This window comes from Periplaneta americana, chromosome 7 (genome assembly GCF_040183065.1).
Source record: "Periplaneta americana isolate PAMFEO1 chromosome 7, P.americana_PAMFEO1_priV1, whole genome shotgun sequence".
In the NCBI taxonomy this organism is placed as follows: domain Eukaryota; kingdom Metazoa; phylum Arthropoda; class Insecta; order Blattodea; family Blattidae; genus Periplaneta; species Periplaneta americana.
The window spans coordinates 160,745,909-160,772,941 of NC_091123.1; the positions used below are offsets into that span (position 1 = coordinate 160,745,909).

General features: G+C 36.0%; 1 protein-coding gene across 1 annotated transcript in view; it reads left to right on the top strand.

Annotated features, from left to right (window-relative positions):
• The window catches only part of Ent3 (equilibrative nucleoside transporter 3), a 34,509-nt gene extending 7,695 nt beyond the window's left edge, over positions 1-26,814 (top strand). Inside the window, exons 3-9 of the mRNA XM_069831718.1 lie at positions 5,983-6,111; positions 8,045-8,119; positions 11,799-12,022; positions 15,140-15,446; positions 17,089-17,276; positions 19,808-20,048; positions 26,250-26,814. Coding sequence (XP_069687819.1) covers positions 5,983-6,111; positions 8,045-8,119; positions 11,799-12,022; positions 15,140-15,446; positions 17,089-17,276; positions 19,808-20,048; positions 26,250-26,692 — 1,607 coding nt within the window. The 3' untranslated portion in view covers positions 26,693-26,814. The remainder of the gene's footprint in view (positions 1-5,982; positions 6,112-8,044; positions 8,120-11,798; positions 12,023-15,139; positions 15,447-17,088; positions 17,277-19,807; positions 20,049-26,249) is intronic.
• Positions 26,815-27,033: the final 219 nt, after the last annotated feature.

Sequence of the window (27,033 nt, forward strand, 5' to 3'; positions counted from 1 at the left end):
CTTGTGTCATTCCAACAAATCTCCACCATCTCATTGCTGGTGTAGTGTAGATCAGCCTCCTACGGGGCATCCTGGACAACAACTCTGTCGGTAGATTGGTCTACATAACTGACTTCTTATGGGTGAATGACGTAAGTCAAGTGCTCGCCATTAGTAAAACAAGGAAAAAAAAACTTTTTTGCAGAAGTTAGATTTTCAAAGTTACACACGGAAATATAGATTTTATTTTACATTTCAGCTGATATAATATGTTCTTTAAAATACAGGAATGTCTCCTTTTCGTTGATGTGTCCTTTTGTCCCGAAAGAGGCCTTCAGGATATGTTTTTATCTCATACCGGTATTTAAAAATTATTTACTGACTGAAAAAAAAACAACGCTATTTTACTATAAATATCAATATCCATCACTGTCTGTGACATAGGAATTCGGTACTGGAGGTGGCACTGAATGTATACATTGTCCTTAGTTCTTAGAACAGCTGGGCCTAAAGTCATGAGCAAGTAAGGTCGTCTGTGATGATGGTTGGCCTCCCATTGTGCTCCTCGTCATGCACATTTTGGCGTCCTGCTGAAAATTGTCTACAGTAGCAACGCACAATCTGCTTGCCCACAGACCTGGCACCAGTGGCGTAGCATGAAATTTTGAGCAGGGAAAGCTAACTCAAATTGACTTTCATGTATGAGGAAATGTATTGCAAAAATATAGTCTTAAAATAAATAGTAGTCAAGTCAGCAGTCCAAAGATTGGTTGGAACCTCATAAGTAACACCAATAAGGCATGATCTCAAATGGTAGTAAGATATGATTTGATTTATACATGTCTCTATCAAATAGACACATATATGTAGGCTATAATTTAACATTAGCTCACTCCCTGTCATATTTAGAAAAACCACAATATTAACGGTCGATAGATATACATAGTGCTAGTAAAATTACATCAATCAACGTTAAAAGCCACCGGCGTAGCTCTGTCGGGCGCTTGCCTGCCGATCTGGAGTTGCGTTCGGGCGCGGGTTCGATTCTCGCTTGGGCTGATTACCTGGTTGGGTTTCTTCCGAGGTTTTCCCCAAACGTAAGGCAAATGTCAGGTAATCTATGACGAATCCTCGGCCTCATCTCGCCAAATACCATCTTGCTATACCAATCCCGTCGACGCTCAATAACCTCGTAGTTGATACAGCGTCGTTAAATAACCAAGTAAAAAAATCAACGTTAAAATCTTTATCAGAAGATTATTTTTGACTACATAAATTAGTGTCAGAAACTGTTATTTCACTCATTATTTATTATATCAGCCACAGTGCACACTAACACTTCAACTGAACACAACTCGCGAAAGGCATAACTCGGAAGCTTATTCTTTCCAATGCTAAAGCTAGCTTCTTGCGAGCCTTGTGACCAGGGTAGTTTAGTTAGAACAGGATGGAAAATCTGCGGGGTGCGTTACACAGAAGAATGTGTGAAAGAAACGAGTCTGTAGAGGGGATTGAAAGCTGGTGTGTGCAGGCTTCATGTTTACTGCTGCATCACAAATCATCCTGAGCTGCCGCATCACAGCATTTAAGGCGTACATATAAATTGTATTAAAATTAATAAATAACTTTGTTCATAAACTGCAGTTTATTATGGAGTTATTAACTGGGGAAGCTGAGCTTTCTAGCTTACATTGACGCTACACCACTGCCTGGCACAGCTGACGATCAATTTCAATTGGTGCTATGCCCTGTGTATTCAAAAACTTTATTACTGACCACACTTCACGCCGTGGGAGCTGGAATGGGAACGTCCATCTTTAACAATGTAACGAAGCTACTGAGAGCACTTGGGAAGTTCCGCTAGTGCATGCACCATGCCAGGACATTACTCTATCACGTACACGCAGTCGCTTCGCGCAACATATGGTTTACTAGCTGTGGGACGAGTGGGAAAGTTACTTTATGGACGCGCCTCGTATGTTAGGCTGAGTTTACGTATTTATTAATACATTTTAATTATTTCCTTTACTTCTATATAGCATTTGCGGAAAATGGAGGGAATTAGTGTGTTTAATTTAAATATTGATCATAATCCAATGATTACTTGTACCGATACCTCAGCTAATAAACTTGCATGTGTTCTTCGTGCACTCAAGAACTCAAAACTTTTCATGAATTATAGTGGTGTTTGGTGATCTTGCATCATATTGGAGATATGACATGCATTAATACACATAGGAAATTTCATCACAGAATGTTGGATAGTTTTTGAGTTATGTGGGAAATGCTTCATCACTGCACAGTGAACTGAATTTAAAAAAAAAAAAATGTAAATAATTTTTTTAAATCGTAAAAATATTTTTTCCATATAGCAGAAGGACAGTGCTTTACACATATTAATTTTCATTGTTGTGCAAAATACAGTAATAGAGGAAAAAATGTTGAATATTTCCAAAATTTTACTGCTGTAAGCAGTACCTAACCCCTTAAAATCTCATCGAAAGTAAAAACAAACTGCTGATTGCTCTGTTGCTCACAACAACAAATGCACCATAAAAAACAGGTCGTCCTGAAGTACATGGATATAATGTCTGAAAAATACTATATTATTAATAGTACATCAGGAGTGTTTTTGTTTTGGGCATGTAGGTAATTTCCATACTAATAAGACACAATATGGATAGAATATTACGACAGAAATAGTGGAATAAAATTAATATCACGTGAAAATTCAAACTTAAAAAAATGAAGGAAATATGCGGGATTTGAACACTAACTTTTGTTTCGTAGGTAGTCAATAACCATTGAGCTACCACACACTCCGACAACAAGCCTTTGCCAATGTCCTTTCCACATGTATGCGCAGTGAACATCATCAGGCACCTGGAAAATTTTTTGTTGTTAAATTTGTATAGGCCTAGGCCTATTTAGAAGTTTTGTGAGTTAGGCTATATCATTACCTATCTGAATTATAAATACCAGTAGATAATGGCAGAATAGTGTTGTATTGTATTGTATTTATTAACATTCCATGGTATTCATACATGCTTACAGCTAGAATATGGAACAAGTCAAAAAACTTAATACTATTATAAAATCTTAATTTATAGTCACAGTCTAGATGAAATATATACAGACGAGATTTACAATATAGTCTACTAGTACAACACATAGTTTTAGTATCAATTTCATGAAGTGTTATTGAATGTCATGAATTCACCTACAGAATAGAAGGCGTGAGAAATTAGGTACTTCTTTAATTTGGCCCTAAATAATTTTATGTTTTGAGTTTCATTTTTTATATCGATAGGGAGGCTATTAAAAATTTTTACTGCCATATAACGCACTCCTTTTTGATAGCACGATAGACTTGCCGATGGAGTATGAAAGTCATTTTTTTGACGTCTATTTATGCTATGAACTGTTGAATTAGTTACAAAGTTTTCACGATTACACACGAGGAAGACTATTAATGAAAAGATATACTGACAAGCCATGGGCATTATTTGTAGTTTTTTGAAAATAGTCCTACACGATTCCCTAGATTTGGCACCTACTATTATTCTAATTACTCTTTTTTGTAATGGAAATATATTGTTGCTATCTATGGAATTTCCCCAGAATATTATTCCAAAACTCATTACCGAGTGGAAGTATGCAAAGTATATTGTTTTTAAGGTATTGCTATTTACTATCTTTTGCATAGATCTAATAGCAAAACAAGCTGAATTTATATAGCTTTGCTCTAAAGAGTGGGAGGGAAAACAGTGAGTGGAATCATATGGATAGTATGATGCAAAATTTTGGTATAGCTGTACTGCGTGGCCACCATGAAGACATTTCTAAGACTGTCATTTTTCTTTCCGTAAGTATATGTATACATCGATAAAGACAAAAACAAAAGTGTATACTGCATACACCTACATTTATAATTTGCAAAAAAAAAAAAAAAAAATTATATATACTCCCACGAGCCACGAAATTTCCTCTGCCTGAGTATTATGGTGCAGAGGGGGGGGGGTCATTCTGCTAGCAGGTAGCATTGTGACTGGGTGACAGATACACAAGTCTGTATTTTATATCTTCAGTTGATTTCTGTCGTGCTTCTTTACTTTATTTCTGTCGTGTCAAGAGTGTTGTAGATGGTTGCTTTCTGAGTGAATGGACTGGAGTGTGACGTCATGCCTCACCCATAATTCTGTTCAGATATCTCATGGGTGGTGAACTATAATGCAGGTCTACTATAGATATTCTTCCTTTGTTATTGTGTTCCATTATCAGCAATGGAAAAAGTTCAGTCTACATCTTTTCTTTTTTATAATTTCTTTCTCCTAATATTCAGATCAATGTTTTTAGTAGCATTGTGTATTTTGCTGTAAAAAAGTTGCTTTCTTCACAAGTTTAGGAAAGTAACATCTGTGAAACAATATAAACCACTTCATCAAAACAGTTTACATTCTTTATTTGTATTGTATTGTACAGTATTTATCAACATTCCATGGTATTCATACATTGCTTTACAGCTAGAATATGGAACAAGTCAAAAAACTTAATACCCGGTACTATTATAAAGTCTTAATTTATAGTCACGGTCTAGATGATATATACAGACGAGATTTACAATATAGTCTACTAGTACAACATACAGTTTTAGTATCAATTTCATGAAGTGTTATTGAATGTCATGAATTCACCTACAGAATAGAAGGTGTGAGAAATGAAGTACGAGGCGCATCCAGAAAGTAAGTTTCCCTATTTAAAAAAAAAAAAGAGAACACACACTTTCAGGAAAACATTTATTGGCAATAGGTACAGCAATGTTTCAGCTATTTTTGAGACACTTGTCATATTGTGGGATCAACTTTTGTATCCCTCTGTCGTAGAACTCTGCCACCTGGGAATAGAATCACGTGTGACAGACGTCTTCAGCTCTTCGTCGTTGCCAAAACGCTCACGATAGAGAGATAGAGAGATATAGAGATAGAGAGATATAGAGAGATAGAGAGAGATATATAGAGATAGAGAGATATAGAGATAGAGAGAGATATAGAGATAGATAGAGATAGAGAGAGATATAGAGAGAGATAGAGAGAGATGTAGAGAGGTAGAGAGATATAGAGATAGAGATAGAGAGATAGATAGATAGAGAGAGAGAGAGAGAGAGTGTGTGTGTCCGGCTGGCATATGATTGATACGTCATAGATCTGTTATGCATGCGCAATTGACATGGCTAATTACGTTTACTTTCAAGGGGAAAAAATCGGGAAACTTACTTTCTGGTTGCGCCTCGTACTTCTTTAATTTGGCCCTAAATAATCTTATGTTTTGAGTTTAATTTTTTATATCGATAAGGAGGCTATTAAAAATTTGTACTGCCATATAACGCACTCCTTTTTGATAGCATGATAGACTTGCCGATGGAGTATGAAAGTCAATTTTTTGACGTGTATTTATGATATGAACTGTTGAATTAGTTACAAAGTTTTCACGATTACATAAGAGGAAGATTATTAATGAAAAGATATACTGACAAGCCATGGCTTATTTGTAGGTTTTTGAAAATAGTCCTACACAATTCCCTAGATTTGGCACCTACTATTATTCTAATTACTCTTTTTTGTAATAGAAATAGGCTATACTGTTACTATCTGTGGAATTTCCCCAGAATTATTTACGCACATAGGCTCGCAGTTGCACAGCAGAATAATAATTCCTGTTTGATATAGACAGAATTTTGTAGAAATTTATTGTACAAGTGATAAAAGGGACAAATAATCGTGAAAGGAAGGTTTTTTTTATATATACAAACAATACAAGTTGTATACCGGTATTCCATACCATCTTAAATTGTCTAGAATGCTTGTAGTATCTCCATTTGTATGATAATTTAGCGTACAATAAATGAATGAACAAACTATTTTATTATTGTTGATGTTGCTGCTATTATTATTAATGAAGTATTCATGTTCATTATAACACTTATGATGAATATTATGATTTCAGGATATTTGGTATCTTTCTTCACATTGTTTTTTGTGGCTATATGTGAAATCGGACTGGATATATTCGAGACTAGTACTTCCTATACCATCAACCTTATAGCAGTCGCTATCGTCGCATTAGGATGTACTGGTAAGGCACTAATGATATTAGAGATTACTGCATGTGAATTGCTTCAGGAATGTCTAACCACCGCCACCACTGCCACTGCCGCCGTCACCGCCATCACCACCACCATGTTTAGAGTAATGAATGACACAAATTATGAAGAGTTCAGCTAAATAACTGAGATGTTGATACAGCGTTGCAAAATAACCTAACCTAATTAACTAATCTACATCTCGGCTTCCCCAAAGGTCTTTTTTCCCCTTAGGTCTCCCAACTAACACTCTATACGCATTTTTATAATAAAATAATAATAATAATAATAATAATAATAATAAAGATAATGATAATAATAAATATAATGATAATAATAATAAAGATAATGATAATAATAATAAAGATAATAATAATAATAATAATAATAATAATAATAATAATAATAAAGATAATAATAATAATAATAATAATAATAAAGATAATAATAATAATAAAGATAATAATAATAATAAAGATAATAATAATAATAATAATAATAATAATAATAATAATAATAATAATAATGGTGATAATGATGATAACAGTACGTGAGGTGGTGGCGGCATCAGCAATGGTGGTGGTGGTCATTCAATATTTACCACATTTATGTTATATAGCCTACAGGCTGCAGGCGACAATGATGACATTGCAAATCAAGATTTCAGGTATAACTCCCTGCAAAGTTGATTTGAATAATTTCGAGGGAAAAATTGTTCCGGGGCCGAGCATCGAACCCTAAACCAAAGGTCCCGGGTTCAATGCCCGGCCCCGGAACAATTTTTCCCTCGAAATTATTCAATGATGACATTGATGATAATGATTATGATTGTGTTGAGGAAACTGAAATGAACGAGTAGACAATGTATTATGCAAATTTTCTTTTTAGCAATAGCCTATTTGCCCCAAAATTACATTCCATACAAAAAGTTAGAAAAAAAATATTACAGCGTAATGACAGGTACAGTAGAACCTCGATTATCCGTCACCCTATTAACCGATTAGCGGATTATCTGACTGTCTATTTCTCGCTCTTTTTTCCTTCAGAAATAAATAACTTAAATGAAGTACTGTTTTGTACATCATATTAGTAGGTTCTACATATATTTTTACTAGAGAGTGATATTACAAGCCTTTATCGTTACACAGCATTGTCTACTGTTCCAATTGCCATTCCATAATATATAAAATGTCTTCCACAGGTATTAACAAAAAACGTGTTGAGCCAAGTATAAAAAATGGAAATAATTGAATGGTTTGAGAAAGAGAAACTGTGGCTCATCTCGCATCAGAATACGAGATTGGAGTTACAACTGCGCGATTTAATAAAAGAAACAAGGATAAAGTGTAAAAAGTATGTAAATCTACAACATGAGACTTCCGGTATTCCTATCTTACCTGAGACAGTCATTACAAAGGGTTTCCTTGCCCCTTAAAAACCCGTTGTTGACAACCAGACTTAAATTAGTGAACTTCTGATCTACTATCTAGCGAGTTAAATACAAGACCATGGAGGAAATTACAAATCTTTCATGGTACGGATTATCCGATTTTTTCGATCAACCGTTCAGTCCATCCCCTTCATTACCACGGATAATAGAGGTTCTACTGTAGTTTCTTTCAAAAACATGTCATCTAGAGATACATTGAATAACTACCAGCATTATAAACAGTGCAGATAGCAACAGAAAGGTATTGAAGTGCATCGTACGTAACTTTATTCACGACACCAATATCATGAATTTTCTGGGACTGAGTAATGATCGAGGATTCCTGGAATGAAAACGAATGCTGGTAGAAAACGAAAGTGTTCTTTATAGTTCTGTGTAATGAAATGGAAAGGAGTTTTTCGGCGAACTGTAAACATAAGTATTTTTAATTTTCTCAGAAGTATGGATCAATAATCAGTTGTACTTATGTGTTTCAGTGCAACAGTCCAGTTTCTATGGCTATACCAGCATGTTGCCAAGTCGCTACACTCAGGCTGTTATGGCTGGAGAGAGTAAGTATGTCATTTTATAATTTTCGACATGATTTTATTTGAAAGATTCACATCAGTGCAATAAAATTGAATTTAATTAAATAATTATTTATCACGTTGGGCAAGTATTAGATACCAGGCCTACTGCAGTGACTTTCAACTAGAGATCTAGTGAGAAGACCCATAGTGGAATAATTGGAGGCAACACGAAGTCTAAATTTGAGAAAAATGTTTAATGAAATGTAAACATTATTAAAATATCCTATCACCTTTATTTTTCAGTGTAAATGTAATATCTTAAAAAAATCACTTTAATTCCGAATTTCCATAAATTATTACGACTAACACAATCCACTGCCTTATTATTAAGACGACGATGGTCGCATCCTATAGGAATTCCTTCTCTTCATCTTTCCTTATTTGTAATTCATAACTAGAGTCTCTTTTAAGCCTGGATTCTTGTACTTTAAGATCTGGACTTTGCAAGGAAGACAGTTTGGTTTTGTATTTGAACATAAATCGAAATTATCATGATCACTATTACCATTACCATTTAAACTACCTATTAGTTTAATTGCTACTTCTGTTGCAGCAACAATAACAATAAGTTATATTTAGATTCTACATCGTATTTTCAGCTGATAGTATATAAAAATACAGTCACAGAAATGAGCTACTACGGATTAGTGGCGAAGCTTTTAAGAGGCTTTTGAGGCTTAGCCTACCGAAAAAATTTGAGTTATTAAATTAAAATTATGGTTTATTTAACGATGCTCACAACTGCAGAGGTTATATCAGCGTCGCTGGTGTGCCGGAATTTTTGTCCCACAGGAGTTCTTTTACATGCCAGTAAATCTACTGACATGAGCCTGTCGCATTTAAACACATTTAAATGCCATCGACCTGGGCCGTGACCGAACCTGCAACCTCGAGTACAGAAGGCAGCGTTATACCGACTACACTACCAAATTTACTAAAGATGATTATTTTTTTGGTCCTACAGAATATATCTGTTATGGTAACAATTAATATTAGAAGAGAAAAATTTGCTCCAGTACCGGGGATTGAACCCTGGTCCTTGGTTCTATGTACCAAGCGCTCTCACCATTGAGCTATGCTGAAGTCCAATCCACAGCACTGGATCGAACTCCTCTCCTCTACTGTTTTACCTCTTTGTGGCCTGACTCCAAGTTGGACATTTATGTTAACATTTTACTAAGTCAACTGCCATTATACAAGGAGCACACTCAGGTGAGTGACTTGGTGGCCGCGATTCCACAGTAATATACACAGTAATCTGTTCAGTAATATGCACTGTTGCTAGAAGAATTTACTAAAGATTATTATTTTTTTTTTTTGGTCCTACAGACTACATCTGTGCGGAACGAATTTTTCTCCTCTAATATTAATATGCTACCAAAGCCGACTTCAGTTATTATTCCTAGTAACAGCAGGCCTATAAGTTCGTAATAACGATATATTGTAACACTTGGTTGTATTCCGTACCTTCCATATATTAAGTTCACTGTTGGCAGTCATTTCAGTATGGAGAGAGCAGTACGAGCAGCGAGGCTTAAGGCAAAAAGCCTCTAAAAGCATGGCTACGACCCTGTATCTCAAGCTTGACGAGGGAACGGGGAGGGGTATCAATTCACTGCATCTCTGTACGGGACAACACTAGCCTTCTGTCACAATATTACGTGATGCTATATTGATATTCTCTGAAAGTGCTGCGTTGTTGAGTTTAGTTTAATTAAAAGTGCATGTGTGTGTGTGTGTGTGTGTTACATATTAATTTGATGTAAAATGGCTCATGTCCTGCACCGTGGCATTGTGGTCTAAGGCATCCCGCCTAGGACTCGCGTTACGGAATGCGCACTGGTTCGAGTCCTCATGGGGGAAGAAATTTTCTCATGAAATTTCGGCAAGTGTATGGGAATGGTGCCCACCCAGCATCGTGATGCACTTGGGGAGCTACGATATAGGTAGCGAAATCCGGTTGAGAATACCAGCTATAATGGCTGGGGGGATCATCGTGCTAACCACACGATACCCCCATTCTGGTTGGATGATCGTCCACCTCTGCTTCGGCATGTGGGCGTGAGGCCAGCAGCCGGCTGGTCGGTCTAGGCCCTTCACGGGCTGTAGCGCCACGGATTATTATTAAAATGGCTCATACTGAGAGAACGCTGAGGTAATTATTTGTAGAATTAAAAGAGAAACAGTCGGCCTAGCTAGCATAGTTGGTATAGCGCTGGCCTTCTATGCTCGAGGTTGCCCAGGTTGATGGCATTTAAGTGTGTTTAAATGCGACAGGCTCATGTGAGTAGATTTACTGGCATGTAAATCCTTCGGGACAAAATTCCGGCACATCGGCGACGCTGATATAACCTCTGCTGTTGCGAGCGTCGTTAAATAAACCATAATTTAGAAAAGAGAAACATTTTGAGCAGGTGGAGGAAGACAAAACAGAAATTTTCAGTTTTCATGGTATAAGAAATATCCATGGCTAACAGGGTGCTCTGAGACAAATAAATTATATTGTTATACCTGTATTCTGTTTAGGAGTGAAAATGAGTGGTCATCATTTTCTTGTGGGGTCTGTGTCACAAAAAATTTTAATATAAAAGCCGATAAATATCTGCTCTGTAAAAGATACAAGGTAAGCAAATTTTTTCAGGGTACCCAGTATTTACACCTTAGCTTTGCTACTGCTACGGACATTGAATATATGTAAGTGCTCCCTATGTAGTTGAACATTATTGTAAAGCATATGTAATACGTTTGGTTTATTTGGCTATAGTTGAATCTGTTATCAAATGTGGTATAACTGGATGGGGAGGCATTACAAAAACTGCTCTTTTTCCTCTAATTATGTTGCAAAAACGTATAATCAAAATTTGCTTGAAAAGATTACTGGATTATCCAACAAATCTGATCCATTCCGAATTGAATGTTTTTAGAATTGACCAAATTTATAAATACTCTAATGAAATTCTACCATAAAAATAGAATGAAATTTGTAGCTTAGCCACATGATCATAATACAAGACGAAATTAAATTCTTAATTTAGTTGAACCTAAATGTTTCACATCTGCTGCTTTACTACACAGTACAAATTATGGTCCACGTCTATATAATTCGATAATAAAATTTCATCCAGAATTGAATACTTTAAGGAATGAAATTTTCAGATCCAGAATTAAAAAAATTTATATGACATACTTCCCTGTAATTATATTATGTACCATGTATTGTAAAACAAGTTTATTTCTATTCTAAGTATATTTTTTATATCTTATCTTGGTTACTATATCAACATGACCTGTACTAATTATACTACTACTAATAATTTAATATTAATCCACCAATCTCAACATCGTCTCTTTTTTCACTCAGTTATTATTAGTATTATTATTACTAACTTTATTATCATCTTTATGTGACCTTTTTTCTTAAGTATTTTGTTGTATATTTATGCAACGGAACTGTCCCCGAAAACGAGCTTTGTTCTTTCGGGGTAACTTACTTTAATGTGACGTTTTTATGTATATGTTATTATTAAATAAATCTAAATCTAAATATGCTTTGTTGTAATGTTAGTATGCCATTTAAACTTTAAGAAAGTGACAGGAAATCAAATTAGATATTGTTGATTTCTTGAAAGATAAAGTTTCTTACTTTCTTTTACGTTTGCAGGTGCTGCAGGTTTCTTAGTTTCTGGTAATCGTATCTTAACAAAACTTCTGCTGGATGATCCAAAGATCAACACTATTATATTCTTCGTGATGTCTATTGGAATTGTGGCTTTGTGCTTTTGTCTGCATCAAGTTGTACGGAGAACTGATTTCGTTCAGTTTTATATTACATTGTGTCGTGAATCACGGAAGATTGTACTGGAACCTACAGAAGACGTTGGCCTGGTGAGAATTACAGTATATTCTTTCATTATTAAGCCCATTTTTGTAGTGAAAAATTCATACCGATATATTTTGTGTGATTTAGTATAGGACAGAGTTTCCCAAACTATGGTCCGCGGACCACCTGTGTCCTCGAGTTCTGCCCTTGTGGTCCTTAAAAAAAAAACAGAAGAAAAAATAAAATTCAAACGAATTGCATATCACACTGTAACTACAGATCTCAGAGTTTGGAAATGGCACATGGCAATCGCCTTTCACTTTTTCTCCCAGTACTAATATTTTATGAAATTTCTTACCCTACCCGTCTACCCACTTCCCACTCTACTCTCAGCAACAAAAGAGGGATTTAAAGCACTATGAACATTGTGTTTTTCGCCACCTTTTCCCTGCATATCTGACGCCGAACCTCTAACCCGCCAGGGACCACCCGAATTCATAACAGAGGACGAAAGTACCGAACCTTTTCATGTATTGATAACTTTCTTAATAGTTTTGCCGACATCCAGTCTGCACATTGAAATGGGCACGTACTGTACATCTTACAACAATAATAGAATGTGCCTAATTGCATCTTTACTTGTTGAAAATTGCGCATGTTTCTGCGTTTATTTTTTTATTTGTTTTTCCAGATGACAATATAAGAAATTTTAGACTCCGCCTATTTTAAAATCCGACAGGTTTATTTTTTGCACTTGCGTGTTTCGTCTCTACCGCACCGTTTCAGTTTTGCGGGTTTCATACACTCGTTTGAAAGCACTTTGTAACAAACAACGCACCGAGGTTTTGGTTTACTCTCATTGCCACACCAAGTAAATCCAAGATCCAAATAACTCGTGTCATATTTACGAAAATATTTTTTCTTTGAATAGCTACCACTAGGACTAGATATTTCTTTAATGGCACTGTAATTAATATATTTCTTCACATACACTTTCTGAACTATTAGCACTGCCTAAATGAAGCATATCATCATGTTCCTCTCTTTTCAAAGATCCATATCGAAGCCAGTTTTCCATTATTTATAATGGGCACTATTTAACAGAGACGTGGACAACTACTAGCGTGTACCACATAAGAAGGATTTCAAACAACTGGCTGCTAACAGGCAAGCGATGAATCAGCAATGCACAGAATTTGTTATAAGTTACTTGTGATTGGCTACAAAAAATATAATTACAAAAGTATTATAATTAATTAATTCTATTTTAAAATATAAGTGTACTGGTATTAAAATATGCTACAAAAATGATAAATTTGCTTTCAAAGGGAACAAGAGTAAGGTGATCTGCGGAACTGTTCTGACTTAAAAAATGGTCCCCATTTCAAAAAAGTTTGAGAAACGCTGGTATAGGATATACAATAGACCTAGTACTGTAATATATTGTAGATTTATATTTAACTTGTTTATTTTATTTTACATACGAAGATATATTAATCATTTTATAGATAATACTAATTTGAAAAGAAGAAAGGGAAATTAAAATTTAGCTGGTTCATGTTTCAAACATATGAACTCATTTATATGCTACTTTTCAATTTTGATTGAAGAAAATAACTATCAGGTTACTAATAAGTAGAAATATCTTTTGTGAGTCAAGAAGTGTTCGTGAAGTACTTAAAAAGTATATGCTTTTTCTAAAAATATGAATGAAACTGAAAGTAATGTACGCATTATACACCGTGTTCCGCTTATAAGTATAATAAAAGAAATAGTTATAATTTCATAACAATGCATGCAAATGGGTTAAGATTGGTACCATTGTAAAGAGGAAATTGGGAAGTTTTAATCCATTGTTGTTACTTATTTTTAGAAGACTCACGCATGCGCAGATCATTAAATAAGAGAATTCGTATCGTATCTTTAGTCAGTCAGCATGTGGACGCCACAGCAGAAAGCCTTTTGTGTGCTGTCATTAGCAGAACATAGATCCATAATTCGTGTACAGCGCTTGTTTCGCCGTCAGTACAATCTTAGACCGAGGGAAGCTGTACCGACGTACGTCTCAATAATGAAATGGGATAGGCAGCTCAGAGAAACAGGAAGTTTGTTGTCTAATGCAGGTAAACATTCCAAGCGTAAAGTGTCTGACGAAAATGTCGAACGCATTCGCGAGGCATTTCAGAGAAGCCCGCGGAAATCCATTCGACAGGCTAGTGTGCAGTTGAACATCCCACCAACAACAGTGCATACAGTGCTCCATAAAAGATTGCGTTTGCGAGCGTACAAGCTGCAACTTCATCAGATGATTACGCCGAATGATAAACTGGAACGAAAACGCTTTGCAGAAACAATGTTGGATAAAGTGGACGATGACGACACATTTCTAACTCGAGTCTGTTTCTCAGATGAGGCAACCTTCCACGTCAGTGGAAAAGTAAACCGACACAATTGTCGCATCTGGGGGTCGGAAAATCCAAGTGTCGTAATTGAACACCAACGGGATTCCCCTAAATGGAATGTTTGGTGTGGGATCATGCGTGACAGAATCATTGGTCCCTATTTCTTTGCTGAAAAGACAGTCACTGCAAACACGTACCTGGATATGTTGCAACTGTATGCTGTGCCACAACTCCCAGATGGAGCAATTTTCCAGCAAGATGGGGCTCCACCACACTTTGCCAACATGGTTCGCACATTCTTAGACGAACAATTCCCTGCAAGATGGATCGGAAGAGGATCACCGTACATCACATGGCCTGCCAGATCACCAGATCTAACACCACCTGATTTTTTCCTGTGGGGGTTTGTTAAGGACCAGGTCTACAGGACGCCAGTACGTGATTTGGCAGACTTACAAGAAAGAATTTATGCTGCTGTCAACAATGTTACACCACAGATGCTTCATAACACTTGGGTCGAAGTTGAATACCGGTTGGATATTTCCCGTGCCACCAATGGAAGCCATGTTGAGGTTTATGGAACATAAGGTAACAAAAATTCCCAGTTTTCATTCTTTGTAGCAGTTGGTTTCAACTATATACTTGTATTAATTCAGAAGTTATAGCTATTTCTTTTGTTATACTTATAAGCGGAACACGGTGTATATTACAGTTCTCTGTAAATGTCGCTGAGATTTACATATATGGAAAGTATGCTTATGAAACTACTTATTTTTTCAGATGGATCCATTGGATCAGGCTGATGGTATGATGAAGAGTCAATATGGAGTACTTAAACTACAGCAGAGTCCTCTAGCTACAGATTCTGGCACGAGTAGTTCAGACAATGCAGCAGCTGCCGCAGCGGCTGCCGGTACCGGCCAGTATTCACCATTCAGCTTCTCCAATCCAGTGTACGAGCCTACAGCAGCTAATGCACCAGGCTCTGGAGCAGCTGGTGGGCCTACGTATAAAGTTGAAGATGTTGTCATTCGTATGAGGAGTGTATATGGATCTAGTCAGGGAAAAGCCTGGGGAGGATTAAAAAGTAAGCATTTCACGTTACGATTTCAAAGTTACAATTGTTACGTGTAGGCTACTATTCACTGTGAAAGTTGTACAGGATGTCTTGTTACATAGTATATGATTGCATTTGCTGATGACTAGGTAACTGCAGTTAGAAGTGAGGCTGATCTGCAAAGAATAGTCAACAATGTACAGAACATCACTTCATAATTTGACATGCATCTATCTCCTACCAAAATCAGAATTTTTTGCATTTAGAGAAAAAGAATCAATTAAAAGTAAAATGTACATTAATGATTTTATAAAATTGACATCAGTTATTTGCGATGAAAGAGTAGTGGAACAGAGAAAAATTCTCTCCGGCACCAGGATTTCAACCCAGGTTTTCAGCTCTACATGCTGATGCTTTATCCACTAATATATTATTTTAATGTACCGAAATACATATGATATTTCCATGCAGATATTCTGCGTCATCATACGATGACAGAGTAATGGAACGGAGAAAAATTCTCTCCGGCACCGCGATTTGAACCCAGGTTTTCAGCTCTACGTGCTGATGCTTTATCCACTAAGCCACACCGGATACCCATCTCGGTGTCGGACAGAATCGTCTTAGTTTAAGTTCCAACTCTTGGGTTCCCTCTAGTGGCCGCCCTCTGCACTACGTCATAGATGTCTATGAACCTAGGACCGAAGTCCACACATGTGCTGAGGTGCACTCGTTATGAGTGACTAGTTGGCGGGGATCTGATGGAATAAGCGCCGTGTTACATTAAAATAATATATATGATATGCGTAAATCACTTCGTGATTTAAGATGGCGCTTATTCCGTCGGATCCCGCCAACTAGTCACTCATAACGAGTGCACCTCAGCACATGTGTGGACTTCAGTCCTACGTTCATAGACATCTATGACATAGTGCAGAGGGCGGCCACTAGAGGGATCCCAAGAGTTGGAACTTAAACTGAGACGATTCTGTCCGACACCGAGATGGGTATCCGATGTGGCTTAGTGGATAAAGCATCAGCACATAGAGCTGAAAACCCGGGTTCAAAACCCGGTGCCGGAGAGAATTTTTCTCCGTTCCATTACTCTTTCATTGTTTATTCACTAAGCCACACCGGATTCCCATCCCGGTGTTGGATAGAATCGTCTCAGTTTAAGTTCCACCTCTTGGGTTCCCTCTAGTGGCCGCCCTCTGCACTACGTCATAGATGTCTATGAACGTAGGACAATGTCCACATATGTGAGGAGGTGTACTCGTATGATTGATGATTGGCCGGGATCCGACGGAATGAGCGCCGTCTTAAATCACAAAGTGATTTACGCATGTCATATATATTATTTTAATTTACCGAAGTACATATGAAGTTTCCATGCAGATATTCTGCGTCATTGTACGATGAAAGAGTAGTGGAACGGCGCTTATTCCGTCGGATCCCAGCCAATCAGTCAGACCATGTCTATGCATATATTATGCCTTCGACAATATAGTTCTATCTATCTGTCTGTCTGTCTCCCTACCTACCTACCTATCTATCATGCACAGAATCACATAGCAATGAACTAACTTTGAAATTTGAAGATAGACAATTTTGATATATTTTAATCGTATTTTATAACTACGTTTTTATCGATTTTTCTTTTGTTTCTCAACAGGAGGCTTCATGGCACGCTGGGAAGTAGCGAAGACCATTTGGCCATACATGCTGTCAATTGGACTGGCTTACTTTGTTACACTCTGTCTGTATCCAGGCATTGAAAGTGAGATAATAAGCTGTAAATTTGGCAATTGGATGCCTGTAATCTTAATGGCAGTGTTCAATGCCGCAGATCTTGTTGGAAAGGTATATCCTACTGTTATTACTGAGCACGTGGTATGCATGCTAGGTCGTACTTGATATAAAGTGCGGCAAACAAAAATTGGCCCTGGTGATGTGTTCACTAGATTATGCAAATCTGGCTTTCAGGTAATAGCTCCCTGTAAAGCAGGTTTGAATAATTTCAAGGAAAAATTGTTCCGGGGCCGGTTATCAATCCTGGGACCCTTTGCTTAGCGCACGAATGCTCTCCCCAACTGAGCTACCCAGGAACTATACACTACACCGTCACAATTTTTCCTTTATATCCACACAACTCAAATGGGCTGACAAGACGCCAGAACCCAACTTTGAGTGCACACAAATTCTGTGTGACTTAAATTGTGGCTTCCTGTTAACGTACCTCCAGTAATGAATGTATTATGAAAACCTGGCTTTCAGGTAGTAGTGTAAGTGCCAATACCTCTGAAAATGTTAAAAAAAAAAAAAAAAAAGGTGTACCGGTATGTCCCTTGTTCAATTCATAAAGAAAAATAAGTCCTACTGCAGTAGTGGCCCGCGGTTACAAAGGTTGGCAGTTCTGCATGAAAAATAGTGTATTTAGCAAACACATGCTGTTTATTGCATCTAAATCGAATGGCGCGTGTAATTACAGCCCCTTCTCGAAGTTGACTGTGCACCCGAAATTCTACTTCAACCATCCGTGTGCTACACCTCTCCCACCTGGTACAACTAAATCCTTCACTCCGGTGTGTGTCCATGTATTTCCTCCTCTAAACAGAATACATGGGTGGGGGAGAAAGCGTTTTCATGAGTGGAGCAAAAAACCAATCGTTTCCATTACACATTTCGGTATTAAAATGACTAGTAGGCTACATGATTTCCTCGACTTTTTTTCAGAAATTTTAATATTTAAATTTTGTGTAGGACGTCCTAATTTTTTAAGTTAACATGCAATTTCTCTTATAATTTCGAAAAGGGTTGGTTCATTTCATTCATCTTTAATATAAAATATTTCCTTAGACACACTGACTAATCACATCACACCACCCACAGTACTATAACACACTGGAGCTGTAATGGTATACAGTAGTCCAGAAGCCTATGTGTTCTAACGCAGGTCATAAAGATATGAGGGTGTTGACGGTTCTTTTGTATATTCGGAGAGAGCTCCTTCAATTGCAGCTCTAATGCAGTCTTATGGGACGGTGAAGAAAACCAGTTTTCTGCTGCCGACTATCCTACGTTGAGCTTCAGGAACTGCCGATCACAGATCCGAAAAGTACACTACTGCTAAAATATTCGAGCAGTTCAAGGCTCCTACAGACAGTAAAATCTCGAATCGAAGGAGAATGAATTGGAAAAATAAATGAAACAGTGAACTAGATTACATAAAAGCACGTTTTACATTTTTAATTTTTTTTCAGGTCCATTTAAATGGCGGTTCTGCAGCTCTGCAGTTCTTATTGTAGAGCCGCCCCTGTCCCACTGTAATTTTATTTAGATCCTAGCTTCTCCCACAGATGTACAAAACGTATGATATTACATTGCACATTGGAAAGTAATAGATGTAATAATATTAATACAGTAATATGTATGATTATTGTTGGTTTTTAAGGTGTTCACGTGCTCCTGTGCTCATATAGAAGAACCAGCGAATAGGGATTATAAAGAATGGACACTGAGCGAATTTTCCTGTGTTTTGTTTCTCTGTGCGCCAGCGGCTAGTTCCACTTTCAAGCGCTAGAGGTAGTGTAATCGAGCATAGGCTGAGCTAATAATTGAGAATAGAATTAAGGCACAGGATCCAAACATCGCCTACCTTATTGCATAATCCAGTAACGCTTTGCTTCAAATAAATTCAAGTTAACAGCTTTTCCTTATTTCTCAGTGACAAACTAGTTGTAATAATAATATTTTATATTTCAGATATCATAAATTATATTATAAAATAATATAATACATTATAAAATTAAGTATCGAATTCGTTTAATATTTGTATATAATATAATATAGGTATATGGTTTTACTTCTCGTAAGAGTTTTGTTTTTCCATTTTCAGCGCTATCAAATCATTACATATTTTAATTGTTGTTGGGGTCAACGTCTGAACTCTCATTATAAAGGAACTCTAGAGTCTAGACATTACAGTTAATGAAGGATTTATTATTTTATGGATCCAATTTATTTTATTTGAGTACATAATGTACCTAGATGTATTAATTGTATGTGTTATATTTCCGCTGTGTCGACTGCTAGCTGGTGTGATGTCAGCGCCAACTCTAGGGAGAAAGCAGAATCTGACGCTCTAGCTGACTTGAAGGTCATTGAAATCGGTCCGGCTACATCAAAGGTACCGACGCGAAGTGTCCATTCTTTATAATCCCTATTCGCTGGAGGAACCACTGCTGCTTGTATTTCACTTGCTTTTGTCATTCCGTCATTTCTCCATTGGCACCATGTTTAAGGGTTGTTATTTCTTTGATATATTTATATTACAAATTACAATGCAGATTTAATTTGTTGTTTTTTGAGTCTTCTTGTCTTGATGTTGACAGGTGTTAGCATCAGTACCATACGACTGGTCACGGACGCAGCTTATTGTGTTTGCCTGGTTGCGTACTTTGTTGGTACCTTTGCTACTCCTCTGTGCAACACCACGTGGTAATCCTCTAATACCTGGAGAGGGATACCCTATGTTATTCTCTTTACTTCTTGGAGTTACCAACGGGCTTGTAGGAAGTGTACCTATGATCCAAGCTCCAAGCAGAGTGTCAGAGGAGCATAGAGAACTTACAGGTAAAGTAACGTTGTAATATTTCATGTTTCATCATTTCAGAACATACCATACGTGAAGATAATACAATATTTGAAGAAATTTTTTCATCTGCATCAGGACTTAAGGGGAGAGGATGGTATTTTTTGGTGAAAAATGAGTAAATTAAAAAAAAAAAATTCTTTAAAATACTCTGTGATATGTGTGGAATGCATAGCATAACATTTTGTGGGTATTTGTGCCCTTATTGGATATTGAGTCGCCATTTTCAAACTTCCTGCGTTATGGACTTTTAAATCACTCGCCCACTTTTATTGTTGTTTCTGGTAAATTAAATTTTCAAAAACATTTTTTTTTCTTTAAAATACCCTTTGATATGTGTGGAATGCATTACATAACATTTTGTGGGTATTTGTGCCCTTATTGGATGTTGAGTCGCCATTTTCAAACTTCATGCATGGTGGAATTTTAAATCACTCGCCCACTTTTATTGTTGTTTCTGGTAAATTGAATTTTCAAAAACATTTTTTTTTTCTTTAAAATACCCTTTGATATGTGTGGAATGCATTACATAACATTTTGTGGGTATTTGTGCCCTTATTGGATGTTGAGTCGCCATTTTCAAACTTCATGCATGGTGGAATTTTAAATCACTCGCCCACTTTTATTGTTGTTTCTGGTAAATTAAATTTTCAAAAACATTTTTTTTTCTTTAAAATACCCTTTGATATGTGTGGAATGCATTACATAACATTTTGTGGGTGTTTGTGCCCTTATCGGATGTTGAGACGTCATTTTCAAACTTCCTGCGTTATGGATTTTTAAATCACTCACCCACTTTTAGTTGTTGTTTCCGGTAAATTAAATAAAAAGAAAAATTGTTTTTCTTTAAAATACCCTTTGATATGTGTGGAATGCATAGCATAACATTTTGTGGGTATTTGTGCCCTTATCGGATGTTGAGTCGCCATTTTCAAACTTCCTGCGTTATAGATTTTTAAATCACTCACCCACTTTTTTAGTTGTTGTTTCCGGTAAATTAAATAAAAAGAAAAATTGTTTTTCTTTAAAATACTCCTTGATATGTGTGAAATGCATTGCATAACATTTTGTGGGTATTTGTGCCCTTATCGGATGTTGATACGTCATTTTTAAACTTCCTGCGCTATGGATTTTTAAACCACACGCCCGCTTTTATCGGTTTCCAGTAACTTAATTTTTTTTGCTACATTGCCAGACAAAAATGGATATAATTTCTGAACTATTAAAGATACATGCATGAAATTTAGTACATACATTCTTTAGACTATTACGGAACTTTTCTGTGTAACAAAATTTTGTTAATTGATTTCATTTTAAAAATACGTCCGTTTGTTTGCAAGAAAGGAAATCAGAAAATTGTTATTAAATTTTAATTGTTTATTTTACAAACGTAGGGTCTAATATCAAAATTCTGTTACAGACAGTTTGTAGAACATGCTTTTGCAAATACATTGCAAAAAACTGCTTGAATCTATCTTTAAAAACAGTTTAGATTTATCGGTTTTAGTACAATCCTGCATTGGGTATATTTTTTTCAAATTTGGGTCCCCAAATAATTTTTTTTCAAAATATTTTTATTTGGTTGAGTTGCCACAGCTATGAGCTCTCTATATAAAAAAAAATAATATTTTACACCAAATAGGAAAAAAGTTTTAAAAAATACCATCCTCTCCCCTCAATTCCCGTGAAATACTACTATTCAATACATTGACCCTGGAATCAGTTACAAAATCTATAATCTTCGAAGATTTTTCTTCAGAAAAGGAAAATGACTCTTAGCTGAAAAATGAAATGAATCTGTTGAAAAATAAAGTAATAAACTCTACAGAACAGCTGTTTTCACGAATCTTTCTTCAAGTATATGCTTTACAAGGTACTATTTTAACACGAAAAATAAATGTATCTATTAAGGAATGTGAATTACAGCCTAGATTGCGATTTATTTTCAGTTTTGTTTGCGCAAGGTTCATAATATAATTTTTTTCTTAAATACAGCGCCAATTTTTGTACTTGTAAGATATTCAGAAATATAATTCTGATACTCACTTAAAATTTAAATAGTTGCTATGTTCAATTTCTACAGGAATATAAAAGTTGGACACAAACTTAGAAGTGACAATTTACTATATAGATGATATAGTGATTATTGATTGCTACATGTAATTATGCATTTTTTAAATACTAGAAGGCCATCAGTGTAGCTCAGTTGGCTGAGGCACTTGCCTGCTGGTCCAGAGTTGCGCTCGGACATGGGTTCGATCCCCGTTTGGGCTGATTACCTGGTTGGGTTTTTTCCGAGGTTTTCCCTAACCATAAGACGAATATCAGGTAATCTATGGCGAATCCTCGGCCTCATCTCTCCAAATGCCATCTCGCTATCACCAATCCCATCGATGCTAAATAACTTAGTAGTTGATACAGTGTCGTTAAATAACCAAGTAAAAAAATGCTAGAAGAATAATATCGGACAATAGTTCATTATAATTGCTGATTAAATTGTAAAACTTCTTTACAGTATTAATATTTAGTATTTACCTTGCTTGACTACTGGGCTTTGGGCAATGAAGCACAAGACTTCGAAACTAGTCAAGCAAGGTAAATACTAAATACAGTCAACTCCGGATATAGTGAAACTCTGTGGACTTGGATATTTCGTTCACTATATCCGAAGTTCACTATACCTGAAGTGTCTCTCCCCAAACCTTAAATGTCAGAAATGAATGAAATTGTGAACAAGAAAATAAAATATTTCATTTTTGTGGAATGGATTACACTGTATACTGTATACTGTTACTCACAGTTGATTTACTTCAACTATGCTGTCGACCTACGTCCGCTTGCGAAAGACCACGTTCGATGTCACTTATAATATTCGCCTTATCTTCCAAAGAAAACACTTTGCCTCAGTTGCCTCAGGTACGCCGAGAAGAGTCTTGCGACCTCGGATACCACTCCACTGAAGATGTCTGCCGCAGTTGCAGACGAAACGTCTGGTATAAAACCAACTAATAGACCACGGCCTCTCAGCCCGGAAAATGAATCTACATCTATAAAACACTTTACGCTTCGACATTTTTATATAGTACATTCACTGTTGGAACACTAGGTAGAAATAACAAATGCTGTTATGGTGTGACTGCATACTCAGCCTTGGAATTTCCCGTGTCACTTAATGGAAACTGGGAGAGGGTTGATGGAGTTTGAAAGCCATCGAGATCTTACCTTCATTTATGCTCTGGACATAATGTCCACCCCCTTTTAATAAAAGAAGATGATTTCATTTTCCGTTGTTTCGATGCTGTCACAATGAAAATGTTTCTGAGAACAAAAGGCAACCTTTTGATGGTGGAGGTTTAGAAATAACAGTAGAGTGCCTGAGAACAGAATGTCAACCTTTCGACAGTGGAGTGAGGCAAGGTCGTCACACGTTGCCTGGATTTAAAGTACAGCTCATTGTCTAGGAATCACTAATCCTACCTTTGTCCTTCGATTAAAGGAGTAAGAAACTTAGAATGTTGTTCTCAACACATTCTTTCAATTTTATACAAGAAGGTCTGACTTCAAATAAGAATTTGTCAGGATACAAGGTTCATATAACCAAAGCGAGGGTTCACTATAAACGGAAATATTAATGTACTTTTTAATGTATGTGGGTCGGGACCAACGATTTAGGTTCACTATAACCGAATGTTCACTATAGCCAAGTTCACTATATCCAGAGTTGACTGTATTAACACAGTAAAGAAGTTTGAAATTTAATCAGTGTTAAAAGTGTATATAGAAAAATGAAGAACCATTGTTATATTTCTTATCTCCAGAGGTCATCCCTTCAATTCGCAATGTAATCAAACTCATTAGTTGTCATGGGTCGATTATCTTACTCAGTACTTACTTCAAAATAGAATCGTAACAACACATCAGCTAACCTCAAATACAGTTGTGGAGGCAGCAGAATGGTTCAGAGCAAATAAGTTAATTTTAAACGAGTAGAAGATTCAAAAATTAATTTTGACATTGAAAAAAGAAGAAGGGTCTGAAGAAAAGGCAGTAAAATTACTTGGTATCCACCTTCATACAAAACTAACCTGGGATTGCCACATTGAATACATCTCTCGGAGACTGTCCAGAGTCCTGTACCTCTTAAGAGTAATTAGAGATAAAATACCCGGGCAGTACCTAAGAAGTGTTTATTTTGCTTTTTTCCATAGCATATTGAAGTATGGAATCCTGGTGTAGGGAAACAGCAATAAACTTATTGAAGTCCTACTGATTCAGAAGAAAGCAATAAGAATTATCACACAAGTACCGAGCAAAGCACACTGTAAACCACTGTTCATACAGGAGTCCATCTTAACAGTTGTTAATGAATATATTCTGGAACTCCTTCTTTACATCAAGAAAAATCTTTATGGCTTCACCAGTAGGATGGATAAACATGAGTATAATACTCGGAATAAAGAAAAACTGGACATACCATTTTGCAGACTATCCAAAGTTAAAAGTAGTCCTAACATGTTGGGCTGTAGGATGTTCAACATGTTACCACAAGAAGCACAGGAAGTGTACTAGACATATTCAAAGTCAAAGTGAAAACGTGGCTTCTTAGAAACCCATTCTATTCGGTGCAAGAATATTTTGAGTTCGAAAATCAAGCTGTAGACATTTTTTAGGTTTCTTTCTCTGAATGTTATTATTATTTTGTAATATATTAGGAAATTCTCATAAATTGTTAAGTTAATTTAATTCTTGTTTTATTGTATACTAGCCGTACCCGTGCGCTCCACTGCACCCATTAGAAATAAATATAAAGTAATTACATAATTAAAATAGAACGTTTGATCCAGGGAACAACTTTTACAACAGCGCAAGATAATCTGCTCCGCTCATTACTCAATTTTTTTTTGCATTGCATTTATTACATATATATTTTATGTATTTTAACACGATTCAATTGAGCATAGTTAAAATTTGAATTATAAAATAATGGATTGCTAAGCTAACGTACTATTACTGCATACTAAATCAATACACTCTCGTTGTTTGTTAATTCTCCGAGATTAAAATGAGTGTACATAAATATTATTTTAAGAAATACAGAAAAAGAATGTACAAAATAGCATATCAAATTTTCTGTGCATAAGAAGCTATTTTAATCTTACCTGTCCTCGATTTACTCAGACATTACTGTAATAACATTATAGCATTATGTCCATATAGAAAAACTACACTTTCCAATAGTGAAATAATAATTAATTATACAAATTGGTTAATTTGGCTTCTGACATTACTTCATACAAACACAGAAACATTCTCTGTAGGCTATGTTTAATAGCTTTCGATTGTTGATGTCCAAGGCCCCTGTTTCGATTGTTGTTGTCCAAGTCATTTGTTCTTAATTCATTGCACCATCTTAGATGGCGTTATTTTAATTTTAAAACTCATTTATCTCATTAAATATCAGTACTATCAATATTTTGTAAAGAATAAAACTTATCGGAAATCATTTTTAAAGAAACTTTTGTTATGTAACATTTTTCACAAAAATCAATAATAAGCGAGATATTTCGATTTATTTAATTCAGGCCCCCTTATAACCCCCCTTTTAAATAAAGTATTTTGAATGCCATATAGCCTAAAATCTAAGTTACAACGAACTTAATTTATATTCCAATTTTCATATAAATCGGTTCAGCCATTATCGCGTGAAAAGGTAACAAACATACAGACAGACATACAAACAAAAATTTCAAAAATGCGATTTTCGGTTTCAGGGTGGTTATATGTTAGGACCAATTATTTTTGGAAAATCGAAAATTACCAGAAAAATTTCGGCTACAGATTTATTATTAGTATAGGTAAACGGAGCATATGAAATAATATTTGTGATCAGTGTGTTACAATTTTCATCTAGATATTAGCCTATTTTTGATAATATTGACTCTCAATTGTAAACTCTAAGGAGTATTTGTGATCATTTTGTTTTATCTTTAGTGTTATAATAGAATAATTTTCATTTTTGCACGATAATTTCACACGTGTAATTTGACAATGTTGTTAGCTTTTGCTATAACGACAGCTAATAAATACTATACTATAGTAGTATAGTATAGTATTATACTATACTATACTTATTGCCACATAAAATTCAACACATTGTATCTCATAAGATGTAATTATTTCAGGTAATATTATGACTCTGTCATATAACATCGGTCTCACAGCAGGATCGCTAGTAGCATATGTGCTCGATGCGCTCTTGGGAACGCCCCTTCCTGACGCTTGTGCACCGGGTGGATCATCATTACAGAGGCCCATGGGAGGCACAAAACTCCCACCAGTTATAAGTAGTGTAGCAGCTACATCTCTGATGACAAATTTGTCATCCACTTTACCCACAGAAGTTGTATCTAGTCTTGCAACAAACCAACTTGTGGAACCTGTCAATGCTACAATTGCTGCCTCAACGACAGCTCTGATAGCCACCAATGCTACCACAACAGCTACCGTCCTCGCCACAGTCCTGGGGCTCTCTACAAATGCATTTATCCCCGAACAACTAACGTCAACAGTAGCTACAATTTTCAATGGTACATCTAATTCTCTTAACGCAAGTTTCACCAAATAGGTAAATATTGTACTTAGTGTGTAAATACTGGACATACAATAGACTCATGGATTATCTTGGAAATAGACTGATAGTAAGACTTGGGATAGGAGGGTCAGGTAATATGCAAAGTCATTCTTAAAGCATAAGCTTAAAGCTCGTTAAATAACATTCACACAAACATACAAGGAACTTTTTTTTTTTTTTGTTTTTAAGCCTTCCTTGAGTTGATAATTTGCCATTTTTATCAATATTTCTGTGAAGAAAATTTTTAGTTTTTCAATACAGTAAAACCCCAATAAGACGCTGTTCAAGGGACCGGGTGTAAAACGTGTATTAACCGGGACCGCGTATTAGGCAGG